The sequence below is a fragment of the Pithys albifrons genome, chromosome 18 (assembly GCF_047495875.1).
Source record: "Pithys albifrons albifrons isolate INPA30051 chromosome 18, PitAlb_v1, whole genome shotgun sequence".
NCBI lineage: Eukaryota > Metazoa > Chordata > Aves > Passeriformes > Thamnophilidae > Pithys > Pithys albifrons.
The window spans coordinates 15,402,413-15,428,329 of NC_092475.1; the positions used below are offsets into that span (position 1 = coordinate 15,402,413).

The 25,917-nt window shown below is 52.4% G+C and overlaps 2 protein-coding genes and 1 non-coding gene across 4 annotated transcripts in view; 2 read left to right on the plus strand and 1 right to left on the minus strand.

Moving 5' to 3' along the window:
- The window catches only part of ARHGAP39 (Rho GTPase activating protein 39), a 65,177-nt gene extending 62,941 nt beyond the window's left edge, over window positions 1-2,236 (minus strand). The window contains exon 1 of the mRNA XM_071572784.1: window positions 2,114-2,236. Within this exon, the coding sequence (XP_071428885.1) occupies window positions 2,114-2,124 (11 nt within the window). The 5' untranslated portion in view covers window positions 2,125-2,236. The remainder of the gene's footprint in view (window positions 1-2,113) is intronic.
- Window positions 2,237-11,174: 8,938 nt separating this feature from the next.
- On the plus strand, window positions 11,175-11,246 carry TRNAE-UUC (transfer RNA glutamic acid (anticodon UUC)). Its single transcript has one exon. It is a non-coding gene; the product is annotated as a tRNA-Glu (tRNA).
- A 3,777-nt stretch (window positions 11,247-15,023) lies between these two features.
- RBM39 (RNA binding motif protein 39) overlaps window positions 15,024-25,917 on the plus strand; it is a 31,837-nt gene continuing 20,943 nt past the window's right edge. For both annotated transcript variants that reach the window (XM_071573118.1, XM_071573120.1), the window contains exons 1-4: window positions 15,024-15,325; window positions 18,975-19,037; window positions 20,867-20,916; window positions 24,022-24,216. In XM_071573118.1, the coding sequence (XP_071429219.1) occupies window positions 18,987-19,037; window positions 20,867-20,916; window positions 24,022-24,216 (296 nt within the window). In that variant the 5' untranslated portion in view covers window positions 15,024-15,325; window positions 18,975-18,986. The remainder of the gene's footprint in view (window positions 15,326-18,974; window positions 19,038-20,866; window positions 20,917-24,021; window positions 24,217-25,917) is intronic.

Consider the following 25,917-nt stretch of genomic DNA (forward strand, 5'->3'; position numbering starts at 1 on the left):
AGACACCAACAGAATGAAATCTTCAATATTCTTACCCCTTAGGCAGCTCACTACAGGAATCTGGGGCTCTCCTTTCATCTTTGCACCATGGCACATTAAAATTTTCTAGAGATCAAATAAATCAGTTGAATGGGTGGCATTTGCCTTTTGTGTCCCCAGAGCAGGGCAGTGCTCAGTGAAGGCCATTCTGCATGTCTCATTGGCAGGTTACACATGCACATCTCCCCCAAGGATTTCCCCTGCAGATCCAGTGAGGGTCAGGCTGAAAGCAGCCTTCTGCATCACGAGGAAAACCATAAAATTCTCAGTTAAAAAATGCACCAGGCCAACATACTGAGATCTCACTGTAGCTTATGTGAACTCAGCTAAGGCCAAGACATCTGTTTCGGCTAAGCAAACCTGTTGTGAATACAGAAGGCATGTGAACTATCTGACCAAAAACCTGGCTCCAAAACCTGCATTCCTCTAATCCACTGTGATCTCAGCAACACTCCAAATAGCCTCCATCCAACTGATAGGAATAAGCTGTCTCATCAACCCAGCAATACCCGAGCTCAAAAAGCACCAGCGAGACAGCCGGCTGGGATAGGCTGGGATAACACACTGAAATGCAGCGTGAGGAGCCCTGTGCTCCTCTGCACTGACGAGTGGAGCAATTTCCTCAGACCTACGTGGTTTTGTCAGATTCTCCAGTTTACCCTGAAATGAGCAACCTACAACCTCGATCCCCACCTCGACAGCAGCCTTGGCTGTCCCAGGCAGGGAGGCAGAAGCAGACACTGTGCAGAGTCAGAGCGTGCTGCTGTGCTTATCCTTTTGCTCCGGATGAATTCTGGTATTCTACAGCCACCCTCCAGGGGATTTGCCATCCCTTCCCAAGATGCTCCTGACAGACTAACTCAAACCATGTTCTGCTGGAGAAGACGCAGGGGAGAAGGGGTAAAAACAAACCAACTTCAAACGCAAGAAAAATAACAAATTATTCCGAACACCTTGCCTCGTCACCGAGGCAGTGGGCAGGATGCCAGCGCAGCCCTCGCTCCTCTCCCCCAGACAGGAGAATGCGAGAAGCCAGCTGAAATCTGGTGCCCCTGGGGAGAGCCGCGCTGCAGGAATGTTAAATCGGCCGAGCTTTTAATCTAGGACGAAAAAAACGCTGGCAAAAGAGCGAAACAGCAACTGGCACGGGGGGTGGGGAGGGCAGTGCCCTGCCAGGCTCCGCACCTTCCTCCCGGCAGAGCCAAACTTCATTCAGCCACTTCTGGCCGCCGAGCCGAGGCGCGGAGCGACGGGAGGAGTTCTCCTTGAATGGGGTTATTCAGAGGAGCCATAAAACGCGCTGTGCCGGCCGGGGAAGCTGACCCGGCTGCCCGGCCCTCCCCTCCGTGTGCGCTGCCAACAGGTGATCCCGCTCTCGGGGGACACCACAACCCTCCCTTGGGCACAGCTCCCCGGCACGCCAAGCGCAGCAGCCGCTCCCTGCCCGACAGTGCTTTCACTGTCATTGTGTAAAAGTGCTTGTTTTTAAGCACTAGAGCAGCTCCCGAGTGCGCCCAGCCCAGCCCAGCCCGGTCCGGGAACAACCCCGGCCGTGCCCGTGTCCCTGTCCCTGTCCGTGTCCCTGTCCCTGTCCGTGTCCCTGTCCGTGCCCGTGTCCCTGTCCGTGCCCGTGTCCCTGTCCGTGCCCGTGTCCGTGGGGCTCTGCCGGGCCGGGCGGGCCGGGGGGCTCCGGGGCAGGGAGCCGAGCTCGGGGCCGCGAACTGCCCGGCCTGGCCCCGCCGGTGCGGAGCGACTTTCCCCCGCACACAGCGCGGTACGGCGGGAGGCGGCCCGGACCGCCGCCCCGCACGAGTCTGCCGGCTCGGATCGGATCGGATCGGCTCAGCTCAGATGGGCTCACCCCGGCTCGGATCGGTTCGGCTCAGCCCGGATCGGCCCGGCTCGGCTCAGCCCGGTTCCGATCGGCTCAGGTCGGCTCCGATCGACTCGGACCGGCTTGGTTCAGCCCGGCTCGGCTCGGCTCGCACCCACCGCAGCGGCACGCCCAGCCCAGTCCAGCCCGGCCCGGCCCGGCCCGGCCCCGCCGCTCAACAGGTGCGGGCGCCGCACTCACCTCTCCGCCATGGCCGCGGTTGCAGCGAGTGGGGCAGGATGTGAAACCCGACCCGGCCCCGCCCGGGGGCGGCGCGGCCCGGCCCGGCCCGGGACCCCCCGCCGCTCCCTGGGTCCCGCTGCCGGGGCGGGGCTGAGCCGAGCCGGGCTGGGCCGGGCGGGAGGAGCCGCGGGGCGCGGGCCGAGGGCAGCCCCTGGCGGCGGCGGCGGAGCCCGAGCGGTGGAGACACGGACAGGGGAAGCGGAGCAGGGCCCAGTTCTGGAGCCGCTGAAGTGTTATTTGAGCTCCAGGACAATGGCCGGAGCCGGCGGCCAGCGCAGCCCGAGCCGCTGCTGCCCCACCGTGTGCTCCCGGCGCCTGCCCTGCCCCTGCCCCTGTCCTCTCCCTGCCCTGCTCCTGCTCTGCCCCTGCCCTGCCCCTGCCCCTGTCCCTGTCCTCTCCCTGCCCTGCCCCTGCCCCTGTTCTGTCCTGCCCCGCCCCTGTTCTGTCCCTGCGCCTGCCCCTGCCCCTGTCCTCTCCCTGCCCTGCCCCTGTTCTGTCCCTGCCCCTGTCCCTGTCCTCTCCCTGCCCTGCTCCTGCTCTGCCCCTGCCCTGCCCCTGTTCTGTCCTGCCCCGCCCCTGTTCTGTCCCTGCCCCTGTCCTTGTCCTCTCCCTGCCCCTGTCCTCTCCCTGCCCTGCCCCTGTTCTGTCCCTGCCCCTGCCCCTGCCCTGCCCCTGCCCCTGCCCCTGCCCTGCCCCGGGCACACGGGGCTCTGCCCGCCCTGCCCTGCCTCCGGTACTCACGGCATCCCCCAGGAGCGCGCGTGGGGAGCGGCAGGAGCACCTGAGCCAGGCTGGAGCACCGAGAAAGGAAAGCGTCTTTGCCTATGCTGAGTGCTGCGCTGTTCCTGCTTTCAGGTGGGACAGTACCAAGCCTTGGCTCTGTCCGAGCTGTAAGGCTGCCATGCTCTCGGTTTGCCCAGGTGCTTTTTTTTTGCCCCAGCAATTTTATCTGGATCCAGTTTTGTGGATGTTCTGTTTTCCTCTGTGTCCTGAGCACACAGGAGGCTGCCCAAAGCTGTGCAGAACACCAGCCGTGTCCCCAGTGCATGCACAGCGTGGGTCCAGAGGCCGCGGAGCAAGCAGAGCCCTGCTCCCGGCAGGGGGGAGCGATATGAGTAAACAAGCCGTGCAAGTCAGCCCTGCTAGGTCAGCTTCTGGAGCCACCGGTGTGGAGTGTGACACTTGGCGCGCTGGCACGGCAGAGCCCCTGCTACTTCAGGAACTGCTGCGATGTGGCACTGCTCCCCAGGAACCTTGTGCGGGCTCCTGTTAGTCCAGAATAGGAACAAACCCATGTGGAGGCAAATCCTGGGGCTTGAGCTGCCTGGATGCCTTAGACCCCCTGACTGCAGGGCAAGACTTGGCAGATACTTGGTGGATTTTGCCACTAACAGAGTGAATTTTGGCCCATGGCACACCACTCTGCAAATGTCTGCTACAGTCAGAAATGAGTCTGTTCGGCTGATTAATGACCCTGGGCGAGCCGAGGGTCGGGGCCCCACACGCAGCGACGCTGCGCTCACTTGCAGACGGCGTTTTGGCACTACTGAAAACTTGAGAGTAACCTAATCTGACGACATTCCCGTGGAAGTCCCACTGCACTTTTAAATAACAAATAGAGAGACAGTGAGATCATGGCCGCTGCACTCGGGGCGGGTCGCACAGCTGCTCGGTGCATGCCGTGCCGGGGGGTCCCCGTGCGCCCGCGGAGCTGCTGGAGATACCTGAGGTGTTGCGGGAGGCTGAGTCCTGTGGGGCCACAAAGCTCCGGACTGAGGCACAGGCTAGCAGGGAAGGAAGGGGGGAGTTACACCAGGTCCGTGTTAGAAACAAAGATTTGCTGCTGTGGCTCTACTGTGGTCAAGTTGGCAGCTCTCCCTGTGGAGATGCAGGTTAGTACTTGCCTTAGCCAATACAGGCTATACCTTGTCCTCAGGGAAACAGTGATACTGGGAAAATGCTTATAAGCAGCCTGATAGCCTCTGTTCGAGGGCTCCTGCAGATACAGACCTGGTGTATAAGAACTTTAACAGCCTGATGGACATTGCTGTGGTACCAAGGGCCTTTACCAGATTGAAAATAAAACCTGAGAACATGGGAGGTTTGCAGGAACCCCAGCTTCAGGGGACCCCTAAAATGAGGGACCTGACAGAGTTTCAGGTTGATTGTAGGAGGGACCAGACAAACATTACTTCTTCTCTGCAACATTCTCATTTTGTTTTGCATATTTCAGGTTTGATGATGATGGTAACTGTTTTCCACCTACACCTTCGGCAGGCTTGCCGGAGAACCTGAATGTCATTGCTTGGCTGCTGCAGATCAAAACTCTTGGGATGTTATTCTGCACTGGGAACCCATCTCTCTTGAGGCCAGAGCAGGCAAGGTGGAGGCACTCAAGGATGCAGAGGACACGCTGGGATGACATCTCAGGTCAGTCCAACTTGTGGGCTGGCAGCTCTGTGCTTACCTGCAGAAAGTCACGCAGCAGGAGGGCATCAAAATGCAGAGCAAGGAAACCACCATGAAGGCAGAACCTCTCCACTGAAGCAGGGTCACACACCTACTGACATCAAGGACACTCTTGGGAGCAGAGATGCCCACTACTGCAGCAGGAAAGCTGGGTAAAAGGGGGTTCAATAACCGGGCACGACAGATGGCTCTGGGACTGTGACTTGCACAGAGGAATGAAGCTGCCAGGCCAGAGTCCACCTCTTCAGGAGAGCCAGGGAGTGCCAGTGAACATGAGCTGTGTCAACACCAGTCACTCAGGGAGGGGCAGAGAAATCCCAGAGGGGAAAAATGAAGCAGCTAAGGGAAAAGCATCTTTTGTGGGAACTTTACAGTGACTTTTTCAGAGACTTACAATGCAGGCAGTCATGGGCTGAGGAAAACTTCTGCTAGTGGTATCTGGTGAAGTAGCACAAGGAGGTTCTTCTCCAGAGATGCAGGTGTGTCACTCTGTGACATGTACATGGGAGATCAAGCCCAGCAGTGACTACGCCTGTTACCAATACACCAAAAGGGGCAGCAGGAGGTGAATTGAAGTGACTGAAGAGCCTCTGAGAGCATGGCAAAGACATTGCACTGTCTCTGGGAACAGAGGACCCTAGCTCTTTTGCTAATAAAACCCCCATACTGCCTACATGAAGAAACAGCCTTCATGAATTCTGAGGTTGGGAACAGCAGATCACTGTAGGGTAAGTTAAGTATGGTCAATGTTTCCAGGCCAAGGTATCCACTTGCCTGTTCTGGGCTGAAGGCTTTTGCCTACAATTGTCACTGCAGAACTGCAAAAGGAGCCAGCTCCCTGAGATCATGCTCAAATTGTTCCTCAGATGCTGCTCCCAAGTAGAAGAAACTATATGTGGAGTTGTACACCCTTTTATGAAGCTGTTCATCTGGCTGAACCTGGGGACAAGCTCCATGTCAGGAAGTGGCAGGTGGAGGACCTGTCATGAGGGGTCTTTTTCGTTTGGATGTGTGGAAGAACCAGTGATGCTAAAGCTGGTATTGCAGTGCTGCTGCCCTGCCCATATGTACCAGATTGAGAGATGTTCAATGCCCAGGCAGATGTGCCACAGCTGAGAGTGCAGCCAGCATATTGCCCTTCAGATCTGGGCCAGCAGGCACTGCCTTTGCTCTGCCTCTGTTAACAAACTGGGCTGCACAGCTTAGAACCAGCCCAGTGCATCACCAGCCCCACAGCAGCTGTCTCCACGTACAGCAAGGAGGGGAGTAACAGCTCCAGGCAGGTATAACTACTGTGTGTTGAGGAGAGACTGGTGATACTGGGGGTGGATGCCTACAATGCTTGGCAAGGTATGTGTGACAGGACTTACGGCCAGCACTGCCCCAGTGCAGCTGCAGCCCTGGATCCACCTTCCAGGGCACCAGCACCGGAGGGAGATTGAGCTGGTAGATGCTTTATCAGGAGCAACCTGTGCCACCTGAGAGATGCATTTGAGCTCAGGCCCTCTCCCCGACCTCAGCTGAGCTACATTCCAGCGTAGCTTGTGCCAGGCCCACCCCACTGGGTCTGCAGGCACTCAGCCCTGGCTGACCCTGGTTACAGTCACCAAACCTGCTCTGCTCCTCTTGCATGGTGCATATGGCACTGTCATGCTCACCTGTCATCTCCTCCTGCCTTCAGAATCACAAGCCCCCATGGCTGGGAGAGGAGACAGGAGCAGGAGCAGCTCTGCGTGCTCTTGTAATGAAGGAGCCAATAACACCAGAAAATGTTCTGTTCTATGAAACCCCTGTGTTAAATAGGTCAAACTACTGCCCAGATACTCCTGCGAGTGCCTACACATGGGCAAGATTTCTCACTGTGGGGAGCTCTTTGTTGCATCAGCAAATAAGATTAAGTGCTGGGCTGACAGGAGCTGCTGGGTTCTCAGGTGAGTGATGGAATCTCTGCTCTTGGAGGTTTTCAAAGTTTGGCTCACCAAAGCCATGGGTGACCTGATCTAGTGTTGGTGATGGTCTCATTTCAAGCAAGAGTTTGGGGTGACACCTGCCAAAGATCCCTCCCAACCAACACGTCAGGGAGTTTGAGCTTGGCAGACATACATGGTGAATTCTCCAGTATTTCAGCACAGACATCTTGTATCCAAAGTCTCAAATGTCTTTTTGAGTGGGACCAGGTTGATCTGGGTGCAGGAGTTGCTGGCTGAGGTTCAGCTTGTGTGCTGTGAGTTCTCTCTGACAAATGGTCTTGGCAAGTATGAAAGCAAAGAGAAAACATCCCTGTTCTTCAATAACCCTGTCTGTTTTGTGAAGTCACTGAAGATACCAAATAGCCCAGGGCAGTCCTTTGCAAAAAGATAGTTGGAGATATTTGACCATTTGTAAAAATACATGTTTTTAAGCAGCAATTAGCAGGATTTTTTACAGTGGACATGATGTAACTTTATCTAACTAGCCAGGTGTTCTGCAGTGGCGCTTTTAAAAAATCATCCTGCCCTAATTTGTTCTGCCCTGCCATCTTTAGCTGCCGTGCAGGGGAAGCAGCCGCGCTATCGTGTTACCACTTGGCAATGGCAGCAGCTGGCGGGAACCCAACCAGAGCAGCATGGGACACGGAAACAGATGGAGCAGCAAATGCTCTTTGTTTCCTCTCCTGCTTTCTAAAACAGATTGTGACTAAAAACATACAGCAGAGGTTGTTGTGATCTTCCCTGCTACCACGGCTCCCTGGCTGCTGACAAAGCCAGGGCATTCCATAGCAGGGCTGGCACCTCCCCACCACTAAGGAGAGCCCTGCCCTTTTAGAGGAGAGCTGCAAAGAGGGGAAGGGCATCAAGTACAATGATTTATAGGCCCTTGGAGGGGAAAGAATGCCACAGTGGGTGAGATGACTGAACTGAGTGCTGCAACAACTCCTGCTCCGGGTACCGAGTCCTGGTTTTGGTTTTCATCTGAGTTTGAGTGAGCCACGTCAGCTTGTTAAACTGGCACAGAACAAGAGTGAGTGGTGTTTTGTCAGGTTGGGAACCTGAACTAGCCTGATGGATGATATGGCAAGCACTGGGATGAGAACAAGGAGCAGAGCCACACCAGAACATGCCAAGAGGAGGGAAGAACAGGGGAGGAAGGTGGAGGTGGGATGTCCATGGTGAAGCAGATCGACTCTGCTGTCCTGAGTAGTCCTTGGCCCAAAGCTAGGCAAGACACAGGGGGGAGGTCCATGCTACCAGCTCACTTCCTGTGAGCCAAACTCTGAGGCTGCTGGCAGTGAAGGTCAGAAAAATGTCCCCAGCAGAAGTTTGCCTGTCTTGCTTCAAAATTCCTGTGGGCTGAAATCTCCCCTCTCCCCAAAATAAGGTACCTATGCCCGTCACACCATATCAGTTACATGTTCCCAAAGGACTTCTACTGTATCACAGCCTTCCACACTTCACTGTGTCTGGTAAGAGCTCTGCTGCTCTCAGTCTGTGTCTGCTCAGGATTTACTGATCAAGCTGGGCAATGGTGCTCTCTGCCTCTCAGGAGACATTATACTTTGGAAAACGTGGAACTGTCACCAACAGCTGCCTTGAGCTGGGGGACGGCTGCCCAGAGCAGAGGACACCCATGTGCTCCCAAACAGCAGTGGGGTGGTGGTGACACAGCTGTGCTACCTCCTTGAACCTCCCTGCTCCCTGTCTCACCAGGCTGCATGTGTTGCCTGGTCCGTCTGGTTTTGCTGTGGCTGATGTTTTTGCCAGATGATGTAATATTGTTGTAGATACTTGCAAAGAACCGAGTTTATTGTTTAGCCACAGACAGAACCTGTAATTCCTCAAGTTAATCCTGCAGTCTGATGGTTTTTTCTTACAAGCTTCCTCATACAGCCAGGGGTTTCAGGACCAGCCACGCTCCTGCTGAAGTCAGTGGGAACAGCAGCGGGGTCTCTGCTCTGCCATGTGACCGTGGGAGTGTGAGGTTTCCCAGCCCGTGGGGGCCAGCATGGCGATGCTGAACTGTGCCAGGTTCCTCCCAGCATCCAGGTATTCAGCTTTAGGCAACCCCCTTTGAAAACTGTTCTGTGTTAGTTTTTTAAACATCTTGGAAATCTACTAAGCAGATCAACTCAACAAACAGGTTCTTGTGATTGCTGGGTGCTGACTGCCTGAACCACCTGCATCTCTGTCCATGTACTTCTGTGGCAACTCATTGTGAGCAGCTGCTGTTAGAGGAGAGAGGAAACTCTTGGGATTGCACCTGAGCAAAGTCTCAGGGGACCACCTGATGTAAACCCCAGGTACTTCCCCACAATAGCACAGCTGCAGGAGGCCAAGGTCAGCTACCCCATGCTGAGGTGGTCTCACAGGGCAGCCCAGACTTTCAGGCAGCTCATGGGCATGAGGCAGGTCTGAGGTCACCCTGGAAAGTCAGTCTGCAGGGTGGGGTCAGGATCAGGCCAGTGATGGTGACCAGGGTCAGGCACAGCCCAGTGACAGTTCTGCAGGGACAAGGCAGAGCTGAGGTCAGGCCAGGCAGGCAGTCCACAGGTCAGGGGCAGAGATACCCAGGGCTGGGCATGGCCTTATGAGTGAGAGCACTGGAGACAAGCACAACTCAGATGGGAACTGAGGGCCCAGAGCTGACCTGAACTGCGGCCCTGAGAACAGCTTCACAGGCAGGTGCAATAACAGCATGAGCATGGCCAGCTTCAATGAAGCCAAAGTTCTGCCTCCCCCAGGTCCTGATCTCTAGGGGGAGACCTTCCCTCTGCCCTTACACCCACTTTCTGGGCAGATGTGGAGAAGTGTAGGTGCTGGCACTGCTGCTCCTATTGAGGTCTCACCAGGGCTTCTGGAAGGAGGAGCATCATCCAGTGCTGAAACTAGAAGAGAAGCTGAGGACAGGGAAGAAGCTCACGTCTCACCACCAGTGGTGTCAAGCCCTTGAGGAGCAAATTGGCTCCTATGTCATGGAGCAGTCTATGATGACCTGCCAAAAAAAGGAGGGTCCTCTGACTGTGAGCCAGTCCCTCCCCATTTCCTAAACACCTTCATGCAGGCCAGAGGGCTGCAGTTGGGATTCATGTGATGCAACAGAATCTGCTAAAATCCAGCTTGTGTAGTTCCCATCAGATTCATTTTGATACTTTGGAATCTGTTCAGGATCCTCTCTGCTGGCATATGGATATGGCCTACACCAGCTTCACATTTTGAAGGGTATTTTGATTTTAATTTAACATTCAATAGCCCTTTTGAGGGTGCTTTGTAGCCATTGCTTTTTCCTCCTTTTGGCTTATTCATTTTTTAATAATCTCTTGAGGGAGGAGTTTCTTTGTTGCTGTTGTTCTTTCAATGACACCAGATAGAATACCTTACACTCCCTGTTATACATGCCTGTTCTAATAGCACAGTTCTGAATGAAGCCCCTCACACAACTCAGCGCCAAACCCAGTTGCTTCTTTTATATTCTCCAACCAGCTGCTCCAAAAATGAAGCCTTTCTGGTATCTAAAATGTAGCAACTGCATGATATGCTGATGTGACATTTACTCACTCAATATGGGGGTAATTGGAGACTTTTCATAGTGATGATGTTTTCTGCCTTGGCAGCCACTCTGATCTCCTAAATATATCACTGTCATCACCACTGGTTTTAAAGTCTGTTCACTACATTAGTCCTAATTCTCCCCTTTGCCTATTTTGATGTGATTTTTCTACCTCTAGGGGTTCAGTGTTACATGTTGGAAGATCAAAATGGTTTAGGCACACTGACTTCGATATTTCTTCAGGCTTCAGCACCACTCCTGCCCACACCCAGAAGAGCTGGTTCTCCCTGCCCGCCCATCTGCAGCTGCTCTGGTGGTGCCCACCCATCTCCTGCCCTGTGCCAGTGCTGTGCCCAGTCAGAACTGAGCAGCTTTTGTGATGCCTGGTGTTGTGATTGCTCCAGTTTGTCCAGGAGCACATTGTTGGCTGTACTCAGCCTCTGTGCCTTTTTAGGCCAGACTTCATTTGTTCGTCCTCCCATATTCTGCTGCTCCAGTTTTGTCAGCCTCCAGCCCCATCTTTTACCTGAGAGGGTGAGCCGCCCTGCCCCCCCAAGTTCCTGCTCCCAACCCAAGGCACGGGCAGCGAGGGAGAGGCAGCGAGCAGGGAGGGCATGGGCAGGAGGCGCAGGCAGGAGGTGGCACAGGGAGCAGACAGTACAGGCAGTGCGGGCAGGAGGTCGAGCAGGGAGCAGGCAGGGGGTGCAGGCAGTGCAGGGCGCGGGAGGTGCCGGCAGGAGGTGGCACAGGGAGCAGACAGTACAGGCAGTGCGGGCAGGAGGTCGAGCAGGGAGCAGGCAGGGGGTGCAGGCAGTGCAGGGCGCGGGAGGTGCCGGCAGGAGGTGGCACAGGGAGCAGACAGTACAGGCAGTGCGGGCAGGAGGTCGAGCAGGGAGCAGGCAGGGGGTGCAGGCAGTGCAGGGCGCGGGAGGTGCAGGCAGGAGGTTCAGACAGGCAGCGAAGGCAGCAGGTGGTGCGGCCAAAAGTGCAGGCAGGAGGTGGCGCAGCCAAAGGTTCTGTCAGGCAGTCCCACATGGTCTAGCGGTTAGGATTCCTGGTTTTCACCCAGGCGGCCCGGGTTCGACTCCCGGTGTGGGAAAGCTCATCTTTTGTTTTTCCGCCCGCAGAGCCTTTTTCAGCCGCGCCCTCTGCGCGGTCCCCGCGTACTGCGGGACACACGGAGCGTCCCCCGAGGGACACACGGAGCGTCCCCCGAGGGGCACACGGAGCGTCCCCCGGTGCCGCAGGGCCAGCAGGGCCAGTGTGACCGGGAGCTCCCGCGACTCCCCGAGCCAGACCCGCTCGTGGCCACTCCCGTTATCTCCCCCGGCCGCCTCCGGCCGCCTCGGCCCGGGGGCAGCGGGGCAGTGTTACCACCCGCCCTTGGAAAAGGAGACGGGGGTAACCTAGGTTGTTATCAATCTTTCCTTTGGGGTGGATTAAAGTGAAACGACACTAGGTAATCTGTGTTTATTTTAACAATTCCGTATAATGTGACATAGAAAATAACCTTGGGGGGGTGTGGGGGGGGGGTGGGTGGGGAAAGATGCATAGGGGGAAGAAAGACAGGAGAAGAGTCCAGGACAGCAAAGAAAAAGAACAATTCGGTTTAGGGGGGGAGAAAGACAGAAGATTTCAGGACAGCAAGGAAAAAAAAAGATGAGAATAGATGAGAATGAAAAGGTTCACATATCCATCGCCCAGGGATCCAGCGTTGCATCTCAGCAGTCCTACAGGCCACGGTCTCGATCTGCAGGCGGTGGGGGCGAGGAACAGACCCCCAAAACCCCAAAGTCACCAGTCCATATGTGTACCCTCAGCATGCCTTTTGCACCTCCCCCGAGGCAGGGCGCTGTTTTCCATGAAGTGTCACCAGCCGGGACATGAACCCCCATTATTCTTCCTGCCTTTCATGATGGGAGAAGGGTTCATGTGGAGGGCAGGGTAATGGCTCTTCTTGCCTCTTCAGGGCTTGACACCTTTAGCACTGGAGGGAGGGATGGGCCCAACTGCCCATCAGGGGTATAAATGCAAAAGTCAAAAGCCTGCAACGTCTCCTAGAATGCAAAAATCATGAACCGTTTCAGTTTCTGACAGGCAGACACAAAACACGGGGCTGTGGCACGGAGGGAAAGCCTCGGCAAAGCCTCCCCCGTGAGCACATCCCGCTGGGATGTGCCGGGACAGGGACAAGGAGAGGGGCTGGCACGAGCGCTGCGGAGACGGAACAGACACAGCAACCCCCGAAATGGTTGGTGGGTTTGGTTCACAGCCAACCTGCACAAAAATGATTGAGTTGGAAAAAACACCTATTATAGCCAAGCTTTGTTTTGGACTTTTAAACACGTCATTTTTTCTAAATGCTCCAAAATATGTGAGTTGAGCACTTCAGTTTAGGGAGTCTTGGACACTGTGCCAGGGCTCCAGGACCAAGCAGTGCTATTTACGTTACAGGAATTTTGCTAGAAATCACATTCAGTGACACAGCAGACAGGAATTTTCACAAAAACTTCAGAAGGCAAAATTCATTTAGAACTTCTCTTTGTTTCAGAGTTGCAGGACAAAACCGAAATACACTAAACCCCCCAGAAACAGCTGCTTATCTCATGCCGACCCCAGAAGGAAACCCACTCAGAGTTACCTGCACTGCACTGAACAATTGCCCAAAAGTTACTGCGTATTATGAAATTTAAATCAGCCATTCTGGGGGCTCCGAGGGAAACAAAGCACTGGTAAGGAGACAAGTGGGGTTGGCTTCGCAGAAGGCAATTTCCTGAGGTTTTCCTGAGTTAAACATTCCACTCCAGGGCTCCGTCGACCTGCGGGGCTCGGGCCAAGGGCGGCGCTGGCAGGGAAAGCTCAGCCTGGGACAGGAGCGGCTGGAAGGGCTGTGGGTGGTGGCGGAGGGACCTGCAGGGACCAAGCGCAGGCCGGGGGCAAGGGGGGCAGAGCACGGGCACGTGGGGCCCCTGAGTGTGTGGGAACAGGGGGATCCAGCGGGAACAGGGGGATCCAATGGAAACACGGGGAGCCAGTGGGAACACAGGGATTCAGCAGGATCCTGTGTGCGGGCACACAGGGATCCAGTGGGAACACAGGAATTCAGCAGGATCCAGTGTGCGGGCACACAGGGATCCAGCAGGCACACAGGGATCCAGTGGGAACACAGGGATCCAGTGGGAACACAGGAATTCAGCAGGATCCAGTGTGCGGGAACACAGGGATCCAGCAGGCACACAGGGATCCAGTGGGAACACAGGGATCCAGTGGGAACACAGGAATTCAGCAGGATCCAGTGTGCGGGCACACAGGGATCCAGTGGGAACACAGGGTTCAAGGGGAACGCGGGGACCCAGCAGGGACATGGGTGTTGCAGCCCTGATTCAGGTGGGCCTGAGTGACCACCTCACAGGTTTCGTTTTCACCTTAAAAGGACATGTTTCCAGCCTCAACCAATTGGAGTCAGACCACCGCACCTGGGACGGGGGCACTTGAGGTCACACATACCTGTGTGTTTGAATAAACTGGGGATTTGCTTTACATCACATTGGTGTGTGCAGTCTCACTAGGCCCTGGTTTGCAACACACGGGGATCCAGAGGGAACACAGGGATTCAGCAGGATCCAGTGTGTGGGAACACAGGGATTCAGCAGGAACACAGGGATTCAGCAGGACCAGGTGTGAGGGAACATAGAGATTCAATATGCCATGTCCATGCCAGTCTCTGCCCGTCTGTCCCATGTCTGTTCCTGCACCTGTCCCATCCCTGTCCCTGTCCCCGTCCCTGTCCCCATCCCCATCCCAATACCCATCCCCATCCCTATCCCATCCCCATCTCTATCCCTATCGCATCCCTATCCCATCCCCATTCCCATTCCCATTCCCATCCCCATCCCACTCCCATCCCCATCCCATTCCCAACCCCATCCCATCCCATCCCCATCCCTATCCCATCCCCATCCCATCCCATCCCCATCCCCATCCCATTCCCATCCCCATTCCCATTCCCATCCCCATCCCCATCCCCATCCCCATTCCCATCCCATTCCCATCCCCATTCCCATTCCCATCCCATTCCCATTCCCATCCCCATCCCCATTCCCATTCCCATTCCCATCCCCATCCCCATTCCCATTCCATCCCATTCCCATTCCCATCCCATTCCCATTCCCATTCCCATCCCCATTCCCATCCCATTCCCATTCCCATTCCCATCCCATTCCCATTCCCATTCCCATCCCATTCCCATTCCCATTCCCATCCCATCCCATCCCCATCCCCATCCCCATCCCCATTCCCATCCCATTCCCATCCCCATTCCCATTCCCATCCCATTCCCATTCCCATTCCCATTCCCATTCCCATTCCCATTCCCATCCCCATCCCCATTCCCATTCCATCCCATTCCCATTCCCATCCCATTCCCATTCCCATTCCCATCCCCATTCCCATCCCATTCCCATTCCCATTCCCATCCCATTCCCATCCCATTCCCATTCCCATCCCATCCCCATCCCCATTCCCATTCCATCCCATCCCATCCCCATTCCCATTCCCATTCCCATTCCCATTCCCATCCCATCCCATCCCCATTCCCATTCCCATTCCCATTCCCATCCCATCCCATCCCCATTCCCATTCCCATCCCCATCCCCATTCCCATTCCCATTCCCGCCCCCTTCCCGTCCCGGCCGTGGCCGCCGCGCGAACTCTCGCGAGAGCTCCTGGAGGAGCGCGTGACAGCGCCACCGGCCCGCCCAAGTCTCGCGAGCGTTTGAGCCGCGCCGGCTTCCGGGCGCGACATCTCGCGAGAGGTGGGCGGGCGCGGGCTCGCGGGCGCCTGGTGTTTGTGGGCGAGTCTCGCGAGAGCCCCTGCGCGCAGGGCTGGGCGCCCCCGTGCCGAGCGGACCCGCCAGCGGCCGGCGCCATTTCGGGATCAGCCGCAGCGGGGCCGCCCCGGCAGCGCCTCCGCCCGCGCCTCGGCCCCGGCACCGCCCGGCACCGCCCCCCGGCGCCCCCGGCCCCAGCACCGCCGCAGCAACGCCGACCGGCGCGGGGTCAGACGCCTGGAGAGGGCGCCTGAGCCCTCGGGCCCATCCCCCGCCGCCAGCGCAGTGACGCCGGAGCCGCCGCCGCCGGAGCCGGGCCCGAGCGAGGAGCGCACCGCCCGCCGCGCAGGTAACCGCGGGCCCGCCCGGCACGCCCGGGTCTGCCCCAGCAGGGGCCGCGGGCCCCGCGCCCGCAGCGCCGCCGGGGCCTGCCATGGCCTGCCCGGGCCTGCCCCGCCCCGGCCCTGGCGCCGCCGGGCTGGGATCCGTGCGGGGATCCGTGCGGGGATCCGTGGGGGGGATCCGTGCGGGGATCTGTTCGGGGGATCCGTGCGGGGATCTGTTCGGGGGATCCGTGCGGGGGATCTGTTCGGGGGATCCGTGCGGGGATCCGTTCGGGGGATCCGTGCGGGGATCTGTTCGGGGGATCTGTTCGGGGGATCCGTGCGGGGGATCCGTGCGGGGGATCCGTGCGGGGATCCGTTCGGGGATCCGTTCGGGGGATCCGTGCGGGGATCTGTTCGGGGGATCTGTTCGGGGGATCCGTTCGGGGGATCCGTGCGGGGATCCGTTCGGGGATCCGTTCGGGGATCCGTGCGGGGATCCGTGCGGGGATCCGTGCGGGGGATCCGTTCGGGGGATCCGTGCGGGGATCCGTGCGGGGATCCGTGCGGGGGATCCGTGCGGGGATCTGTTCGGGGGATCTGTTCGGGGGATCCGTGCGGGGGATCCGTGCGGGGATCTGTTCGGGGGATCCGTGCGGGGGATCCGTGCGGGGGATCCGTGCGGGGGATCCGTGCGGGGGATCCGTGCGGGGGATCCGTGCGGGGATCTGTTCGGGGATCTGTTCGGGGATCTGTTCGGGGGATCCATCCGGCGGCAGCGGCCCCCCCTCGCCCTTCCCGCGCGTTCGCCCTAAAGTTTCCTGGTGTTTTTCCATGAGATTCCCGGCAGAACGGGTTAAATCCTCGTCATTTGCTGGGTGTGCGTAGCACGCGGTTTGGAGGACGGGACGCTTTTAGATTCCTTGTATGTAATATAGTGCAACAGAAAGCGGGTTTGCTCACAGAAATCATGGAATGGATTAGGTTGGAAAAGACCTCTGAGATCATCAAGTCCAACCCTTGATCCAACCCCACTGTGATCACTCTGGCACTCCGTGCCCTGGGCTGGTGATCACAGTGGGGTTGGATCAAGATGTGGATTCTCACTCAGTGCCACATCCACAGAATGGATTGGGTTGGAAAAGCCCTCCGAGATCATCAAGTCCAACCTTGGTCCAACTCCAGTCCCTTTCCCAGATCATGGCACTCAGTGCCACAGCCAAGCTCAGCTGAAAACCCTCCAGGGATGGGGAATCCACCCCCTCTCTGGGCAGCCCATTCCAATCCCTGAGCACTCTCTCTGCAAAGAATTTCTTTCTCCTCTCCAACTTCAATTTCCCCTGGCAGAGCTCGAGCCCATCGTGCCCCCTTGTCCTGTTGCTGAGTGCCTGGGAGAAGAGACCAACCCCCACCTGGCCAGAACTAGATGAGTTGTGGTGAATATCATGTCCCTTTAGGTTTGCTGTAGATCGACAGAGTTTCAGGTGTATTTCATTGTTTGTTTTGATGGTTCGGGAGGGTTTTTTGTTGATATTTTTCTGTCTGGTGGTTTTGTTATTTTTTTCCCCTTGTACAGAAATGCCCGACAGTTTTTGAGGGAGCTGAAAGGCTGTTCGGAAAACTGTTTTGAGCTTCAGTGTTTAATGGAAGATACTTGAACATCTGTGGTGATTTTCTACTCGCTTGAAATTAATAAGGGCGCTTATCTGTGATTTTTAAAAAAAGAATGTTAAATTCCTCTGTAGCGTCGTTCTGTGCATCGTGTGCGCTGCGGGTTCGATCCGAGCTCTGGTGACAACGCGCTGTTGTCCCGGGGAGGTGTTTTGTACAAAGGGCGCGGGCGGCCGGGCAGAGGCCAAAGGTCCTGCGGCTCCGGAGGTGCCAGGGAAAGAACGGGAGCGGGGACGCTCCTCTGTGCTCATTGTCAGCCAGTTGTGGCTCAGGTCACGAGACGTGGCTTTGTTTATGAAAAGCTTTTTCTGTAAACTTCGGTGCTTTTTTTTGCTGTGGGTTTTTGGAGCACCGCCTGTGCTTTTTTCCCTTTGTTAGGACGCGCAGTGCCCGCTAACAGTGAATTCGGTGGCTCCTGCTCTGTGAGGCAGGACCTTTGTTGCGACCCCGCCGATGACTCTTCGCTCCCTCCCTGGTTGGGTGAGGGCAGGAACAGTCACTCCCTCTGCACTTTCCCACCCACTTGGGATTTGGCGGGCCCTGTTACCCTCTGCAGGATGAGGAATCCCCCCCAGATGTAGCTGGATGTGTGGGCTCAATAACACACTTGCAAATATGGCTGTGGGTGGGAGTTGTCACGGGTGGGAATTCTCTTACCGAGTCCTGCGTTCGGCCTGGTGCTTTTCCATGGCCCCGATCACAGTGATGAACTTGCTCATACCACGTGCTGGTGGAACGGCAGTGAATTAAATCACGTGTGCGTAGGGAGAGGTCTGCAAAAGCTGAATGTAAATGCTCCAGTAAAACGTAAAATGGAGCCATTCCATGGAAATCACAGAATATTGAGTTCGAAGAGACCCACCAGGATCATCTAGGCCAGATCTTAAGTGAATGAGCCACAGCCTCGGTGTAATTGGCACCCTGCGCTAACGAGCTGAGCTAATGAGGGTGTCACACCTGTGAGTGATGGCTCTGTAGCCCAACAGGCAATAACTGGAGAATGAGGTTAGTGTGCCTCAGTTCAGTGACTGAGAGTGAACTGTCACTGCTGGGATACTGCGTGATTTTGTTCTGGCTTGTGTCCCTGGGCCGTGGCTGGGTGTGCTGCAGCTCTGATAAACCCTTCTGGGATTGTGAGGGACCATTTCAAAGGCTCTTGAAGTGTTGGAGCAGTTCCCTTATTCTGCCCAAGTCTGTGGGCTTGTTCCTGCAGCAGTGCCTGTAAAACGGGGTGCAGGAATTAATGTATGTTTAAAAATCCAGTTCCTTGTGCTTGTGCAGGGAAACCTTCACTGTCTGACTGGGGTGCAGAGGACTGGCTGGTTTTGAGCTTTGGAAAGATAAAGAAGAGCAGCTTTTCTTAGGAGAGTTGAGGAAGTTGAATGTCTGTAATGCCAAGAGTCTTGAGAGGCTCTACCTGCATAGGGAGAGGAAATGAGGTGTCAGAGGGTTTATAGTGAATATAAGTTACAATACGGGGTTGAAATTGAAATGTTAGAGAAACAACCAAAGAGAAGCAGCTTGTGGTGAGTGGTGTTACCTGGTACGGTGGGCCTTCTGTCTGAGACTTGAGGTTCCGGCCGGGTGGCCCGTGTGTGTCACAGCTGTGCCCGTGCCCCTGTCAGGCAGGGGCTGTCAGTGAGCACAGCCTCGGGCAGCCGCGGCTGGGGAGCGTGAGCGGCTCTGCCTGGTGGCTCCGTGTCCCCAAGATGGCCACCAGCCCCTGGTTGGTGTGCCAGAAATGCCGAGCTCTTTGTGTTGGAGGGATTGGTGGGATCCCGCGGGGTGTTCAGTCGGTTCTGTTGTTCACAGCTGGAATTGCTTTGTGCACATTCTTTGTCACCTCATTGGGCAGTCTTCCTTCCTGTTCTCTCTGGAAGTACCTGCTCAGACACTGCCGGGTGAATTTAAGCCAGTGCAGTGATGGCCTCTGTAGCAAAAGCTTTTGGGATATGAAGCACAGTGGTGTTTTCCAGCTCAGGTGGATTTTGCTTCTTCTTTCAGGTGACCTGAACAATGGCTGATGACATTGATATTGAGGCAATGCTTGAAGCTCCTTACAAGAAGGTGAGAAAAATGCGCCGTGAAGTCCTGTTCACCTTAATTTAGCATTATTCATGAAACTACTGCTGAACTGTAAACTAACATCCCTGGAGCCCTCATGATTTATCTTATTGGACGTGCATTACGTGTAACTTTCAAGTTAATATATGCTGTTAATGTAATTATATTGTGCAGTAGTTTCACTTCAGCGTGATGAATAAATGCCCATCTATCTCTCTTTGTAGACTTGCCTAACGATATCTCACCTCTACTCCCATGAATTCACCTTTGATTCCAGTGTGAACTGTCAATCATAAGGTAGTAATTGAGTGACGTATCGCTGTACCGTGGTCCCCTAGGTTAAAAAAAATACAACCAAAACAAAAAAACCCACCCAAAAACCAACCAAAGAAAACCAAAACAAAACAGAAAAAAACCAAACAAACCCCCAAACCAAGAACCCTAAAACTTCTCTAAAATTGCCAGGTCTAGTTTGGTATAGCAACAAGGTGAATGCAGTGATTTGGGAAAACAGCAGGGTTCCAAGAATAACCTTTTCACCAGTCCCACGGCAAGTAAATATTTGACCAGCCTGCTCAGTGCAAGAAGAGTGGGACTGGCCTTAGTGCAGAAGGGCTGCTGGCGGGTGATCTTTCACAGGGCAGAGGAAAAGCAATTGCTGAGTGAACGAATTTATGGAAATTCTTGGATCCCTGAGTAGAATGTTCTTAGCAAGTAAAAGACAGTATCACAGTCTGCAGTGTCATTCTAAAAGAAGCTCTTGTGTTCTTCTGTCCTAGTTGTTTAATTAAGAAATGTCAATTTATGTGTGAAATTTTTATCAATTAGCATGGTGATGTCTTTTACTTAAACCAGCAGCAAATGAATACTGTCTTTTTTTGTTTTCCACCACATGGTGGTGAAGCATTAACAGTCTGCATGCTTTGGCACTGGTTTGAAATAAATGTATATTAAGTCACCTAGGAATTGTACTTTTGATGTAACCAATGTGATTAAACTGTAAAACCAGTATATAAATTATATAGCAGCTATTGTTAGTCTATTTTGCAGTGTTTATTATAACCATGTAATGAAGTTTGGATGAGCATTTGTAAGTTTTAAGTGTATATATAGTTTATGTAATATTTATTAGTTACTTTTACGTCTTGAAGAGAAATTTGTAAACTATTATGTTAAAATTCTTGTGTCCTGGCTTAACATGGATATTTTCCATGTAAACAGGTATGGAAATAGGGAATGTTTAGGCTGGCCTGGTGGATTATTGCTGACTTTCTTGGGAGTCGCCGATACTAAAGCAGTGTGAATCCCTGTTTGCTTCAGGGCGAGATGTGTGACAGAGGTGACATCAAGCTCTTACCGCCCTCCAGCGCACTGAAGATCTCGGGGATGGCGCCGGTCACAGGAATCAATCCATAGCTGGCTGCCAGAGTAGCCTTGGGCTTAGGCAGAGATAGCCTTGGGGCCGATCACAGGGCACACACACACCTCAGACTGCCTCTTGCATTCCACACAAATAACACTTAACCACTTGAGTACTGAATTCTGCAGGATAACTTGCTCTCTAAACCATGTAAGGAAGTACCTACGACTTAATACACACTTTTAAATGCTGTAAGTCTTGTATTTTGTAATTGTATGACTTAAATTTAAGCAGCAAAGTGGTTAAACATGTCTACCTAAATATTCTAAAGCTTTCCACATTAAACTGTAAACACGTAATTTAGTATTAAAATTTTTGTTTTTTATTTTCTTATTCCTGTTCCCATTACCCTTTGACCACTTGAAATGTTTCCGCTTCGTCCTCACGATGTTCTTCTATCAACCCTGCTTAGGATGAGAACAAACTGAGCAGTGCCAACGGCCACGAGGAGCGCAGCAAGAAGTGAGTGTTGTCTCAGTTCCACAGGGGTGGGGAGAGGCTGCTGAGCTTTGTCAACTGGTGCACACATGTCAGTAGCATTTAGGGAGATAAACTGAACAAGCTTGCTGTTTGCAATTGCAGCAATTAGGAAACTTCAGTTACAAATGTAATTAATACCCTCACAACTGATGCCATCAAAGTTGTGGGAGCATTTAGTTAGCATCAGATAAAACTACAGACTTAGTATGTGCAGCAAAGTTCTTTTTTTTGTTACTTCAGCTGTGCATTTTTAAAATGTAGAATTGTAAAATTGTAGAATTTATTCTAGAATGTGATTTGGAGCAGTGCAAAGCATTTAAAGATACGAGTGCTTTCTTGAAAAGGTTTGAATCCCCTCCCTCTATTCTCTGCATGCCCACCTTTGATATCTTCTAAGTTTATATTAGAAGTTTTTTGTAAAAAGTGAGAGTACAAGCCCACCTTCTTCAGCACTCATAATTCCAGGGGTCTGAACACCTACTGATGCCCTGAACAGTCTGGGATGAAACCAGAAACTTGAAGAAAAATGCCTTAAGTAAATGTCTCTTAAGTGCCCTAAATAAATGGAAGGTTTTTAAGGCTTTAAAATAAATTCTGTATTTTACAAGCATCATAAAATGGATTGGGTTGGAAAAGCCCTCCGAGATCATCAAGTCCAACCTTGGTCCAACTCCAGTCCCTTTGCCAGATCATGGCACTCAGTGCCACGGCCAAGCTCAGTTTAAAAACCTCCAGGGATGGGAAATCCACCCCCTCTCTGGGCAGCCCATTCCAATCCCTGAGCACTCTCTCTGCAAAGATGAGGTGATTGATGTAAAAAGAACAATTATGAAAAATTGGTATTGGACTAAACAGAAGCCAGTGCACCTTTGGAATACACAGCTAACATAAGAAATCAGCATATATGCTGTTGTCACCTTCTGAAATCACACAGATGATATGCATAAGAGATCCAAAGAAAGTTTTATTCCAGGTGTATAAATATGTGGGGAATTTTAAGTCAAATTTCAAGAACAGATTGAAGTTGTGATCAAATAATCTAAATTTGACTATACCTTCTATCTGTGTTCTAAATAATTCTGTGAATATCATTCTCGTGCTAAATACCAAGACCTCTAAACCCCCACCAAAAGCAGCTGCTCCCAATATTTTTAAGCCCTAGAAGTTCACTTTGGTGGAGCTGCTTTTCCCCATAATCTGTAAAGAACAAACTGTGCGCTCTTGTTTGTGACCTCTGGCAGTGTCCTCTGTGGCTGGAGACAAAGGCTTATATAGGCTTTGCAAGACTCCTTGCTGTGCTTTAAAACATTTGTAGTCTGATGATATTCCTTACCTACTTCAGTTGGGCAAATACTGAAATAAGGTACAAACTGAGGGAAATCCACAGCAAACATTTGCCCACTTCAAAAAATAGCTGTGCAGCTTTTGGTAATTGTCATATGGGATGTTTGTGTTGGTAGCTGGAAGGACTGAGAATCTGCATCTTTGTGGGTGTCTGTGCTGCACATCCAGCCCAGTCCTGATGGGGAGGCAGCGTGTGGTTGGGCTGTTGGGAGGCTGTGGCTGCACAGCAGGTTGAGTTCCCTGTCGCACAGGGATTGGTGCAGTTGCCACTTGCTGGTTCTGGCCAGGATAGTGGGATACAGGGAGGATTGTTCAGAGCTGTTGTGGTGGTGTTCGAGGGATTTAGTTGGGGAAATGTTGGTCAGTGATGGGTCCTGGAGAAGCAGGTGCCTGACCATCACAGATTGTGTTACAGCAGGAAGTGTGATGAAGTGACACTGAGGGCACCTTCCAGAAATGCAGAATTACCAGAGATTGTGAGGCTTCTCATACCAGGTTTTGATGCAGCAGCTTCTCTGTCCATACAAAAATATTGGAGAAACTGATGGACTGTGGCAGATAAAGACAAAATATTCCAGTGTTTAAAACCTAATCACAAAATGTTTGTCTTAAGAGATAAATAGTAAGGTAGTTTTAATGGGTCTTCCCAGGTGGAAATTGGAGGGCAGAAGCTGCTAGTGATGATCAGGCTTAGTTTCATGTGGGGGGTGAGAGATTTTTTTACTTTAGCAATGGAGACTAACTAGAAGTCTTAGTTTATGCATGGCCATAGAAAGTCACAATGATGAGCATCTTGTAGTTCACATGCCCTTTTTAAGAAGTTTTTAAGTGTTTGAGTGACTGCTTTGAAAAAAGTTGGTGTGTGCAATCAGAAGGCCCAAAAGGAGGAAGAGGAAAAATTCAGTGACAAAGGATATTTCAAATCTCAAAAGTTTAGCAGCAAGGTTGATTATTTTGCTTTCTTAAAGTAATGGCTTGAGCACCTGTTTAACATGTGTTTTAGGTATAGATACCTGCATATTTTAAAAACTAGGAGACTGTGAGCTTTAATGGTCTGAGGCTGAGAATAGAGAAAAAACTGTACAAATAACACCAATGGCAGGAATGGAACAGTTGCTCGCTGGTTTTCAGATCTGAGGTATGATTGACTTGCAGAGTTAAAAAGGTTACATTTTCTAAGTAAATGGTTAAAGCTATGAAAATCTGCAGTTTGCCCCAAACCTGTAACAGCCATAGGCTCAAAAAAGCAAGTGGCAGTAGCAAGTAGGAAGCAAAACTCTTAGGCAGTGTGTTAAAAAGGACGGTAGGGAGTATTGGGAGAAACCAGCCTTTCTGCCCCTCAGACTTGCTTCTTCCTTTCTGTTTTGGTTGTTTTACTTTGCTGTAAAAGTATAATTCATTCTGAGCACTGTGTTTAAAGTATGTTTGAAAGCCACACGAAGTCCTGCAGCCAGTCTGTACTAGAGGTAACACAGGAAATGGGCTTTTAGTCCTCCTACTTTTCTGGAACTGTTCTCTAGCAATTGCAGCATCTAAAATAAAGATGTGCTGATGTGAACTTCATGTTGCTCATGATAGAAGATTGCTGACATGCTTAACCACCCATTCCACCAAACCCCTGTGTAAATACCAACAGGTGGAAGGTTCGTGTCGCTGTGTGTGACTCCAGGTTAGGGCGCTGTGTGGGGCTGGGTGAGCCGCTCTGAGCTGCCTGTGTAACCAAAGGGACACTTGTTTCCTCAGGAGAAAAAAGAGCAAGAGCCGAAGTCGAAGCCATGACAGAAAGAGAAGCAGAAGTAAGGAACGCAAACGGAGCCGGGACCGGGAGCGGAAGAAGAGCAGAAGCCGCGAGAGGAAGCGGAGCAGGAGCAAAGAGCGCAGGCGCAGCCGGTCCAGGAGCAGAGACCGCAGGTTCAGGGGCCGCTACAGGAGTCCCTAGTAGGTTACTGGGGTCCAGGGCATGGGTGCTGCTTCAGTGGTGGGATGTGGGAGCTTAAGGGTTCGCTGTCTGAATGGGTCACTAGTTACGTCGGAAGGTGAGAGGTTACGTTTGAAGAGAGTTGATAAATACAAAGTGGAAAAGAGGAGGACTGTAAGGTATCCCTGCTGGTTTTGATTCTTAGCCAAACACAGAAAGATGCAAAGGTAAATAAAGAATGCGCACAACTGACTGGAAAACGAAGTTTACCAGAAAGTTAAAATAACAAGCAAGTTCTCTCCATGTCCAAACTGTCTTGAGTATGTGAACTTGACAGTTTAACTGACAAAAAATGAATACTAGTCTATGACTTTGGTTACAAACTCCTAAACCCTTGTTTTTGTGTTACTACAGATTTTTACAGCCTTGCTGCTCTTAAAGACATAACTCCATAAATGCAAATACACTCAAAAACATCCAATGTTTTTGTATCTAAACTGGAAACATCTTGTTGTAGTGTTGCCCTTGTGTTGCATATTTGCCCTGCTTTTTCTCAGACTTGTTTATAGGCTGTCCAAGAACTCTGTCCTTCCTGTCAGATGTTTATTTTGGTAGAACTTCTGCTATGGGTAATTCCTGGCAGTTGTAAATCAGTTCTCTAAAGACATTTTTTCATTAGAATTTGTTTCTGATACGTTTGTATTCCTGCTTTCCCCCTTGCTTTTTATTGCCTCTTTGCAGAAAACCAGTGAGAACTGGGCTGTGTTCTTGACTACCATTAATTACCTGAGACTGCTCCTTGTGTCTGCTGCTGTCCAGGTCTCATCTCAACTGTTTCCAAATCTTGGATTGCAAGATCATGTGAAAAGCAGGCATTTGAAAAGGATACCCTTTTTTAATCATGCCAGATTATGTTATCCACGATGGGGAAATCTCTCAAGATGTTTGAGCAGACAGTGTTTACCTTCTGATAAATTGCAGGCTTGTGGAGTTTTATGCACATGACTGTTTCCTTGGCAGGGTCCCAATCCAGGGAACACATTCATTTTTGTACTCTTGGAATACAAACAAAATTGCCTGAGGTCTCCAGGTCTCAGTTTGTGCTAAGCCACCTGGATGGGGGCATTCTCAGAATGAAAGCTTGCTGCAGCTCCTGGCTCTGCTGAGGTGCAGTGGCATCTTGGGATCACAGAACTTACCATCTCCACTTTTCCTTTGTCTCGAGTGTCAGGCCTGTGAGAGCTTCTGTATACTGCTCTGGGCTTCAGCAATGAACATTTCAGCCATGCACAGCTGGCTTGTTTTTCTACAGCTTTGGCACCTGTAAGATTACAGTAGCTCATTGGGTTGTGCCAGTGCCACTGTTGTGGCTCGAGACATGGAGGACCTTGATCCAAAACTTCAGCCTTCGTGTGTGGAGCCGCCAGTCTCCTCCCCTCCAGAGTGGTGTTCCATGGAGAGGACATCCTTGGTCTGTTCACGGAGTTGGGAGTTGCTGCATTTTCCCAGCTGTGTTGGAGAGTTTGTTCTTTGTTTGTACTACAATAACCCATGCCTGTTTTAATGCATTGAGGTGTGTTGTGCTAGAAAGGTAAATGATTGTGAAGAGTCTTTTTCCCTATTCTGACACACTTCCGTAGCTATTTTGGGTGATTTCTCTGGAATTGAGATACAGTGAACAAGAAGCTGAGATAATCTGATAATGCCCTGAGGATAAGCAG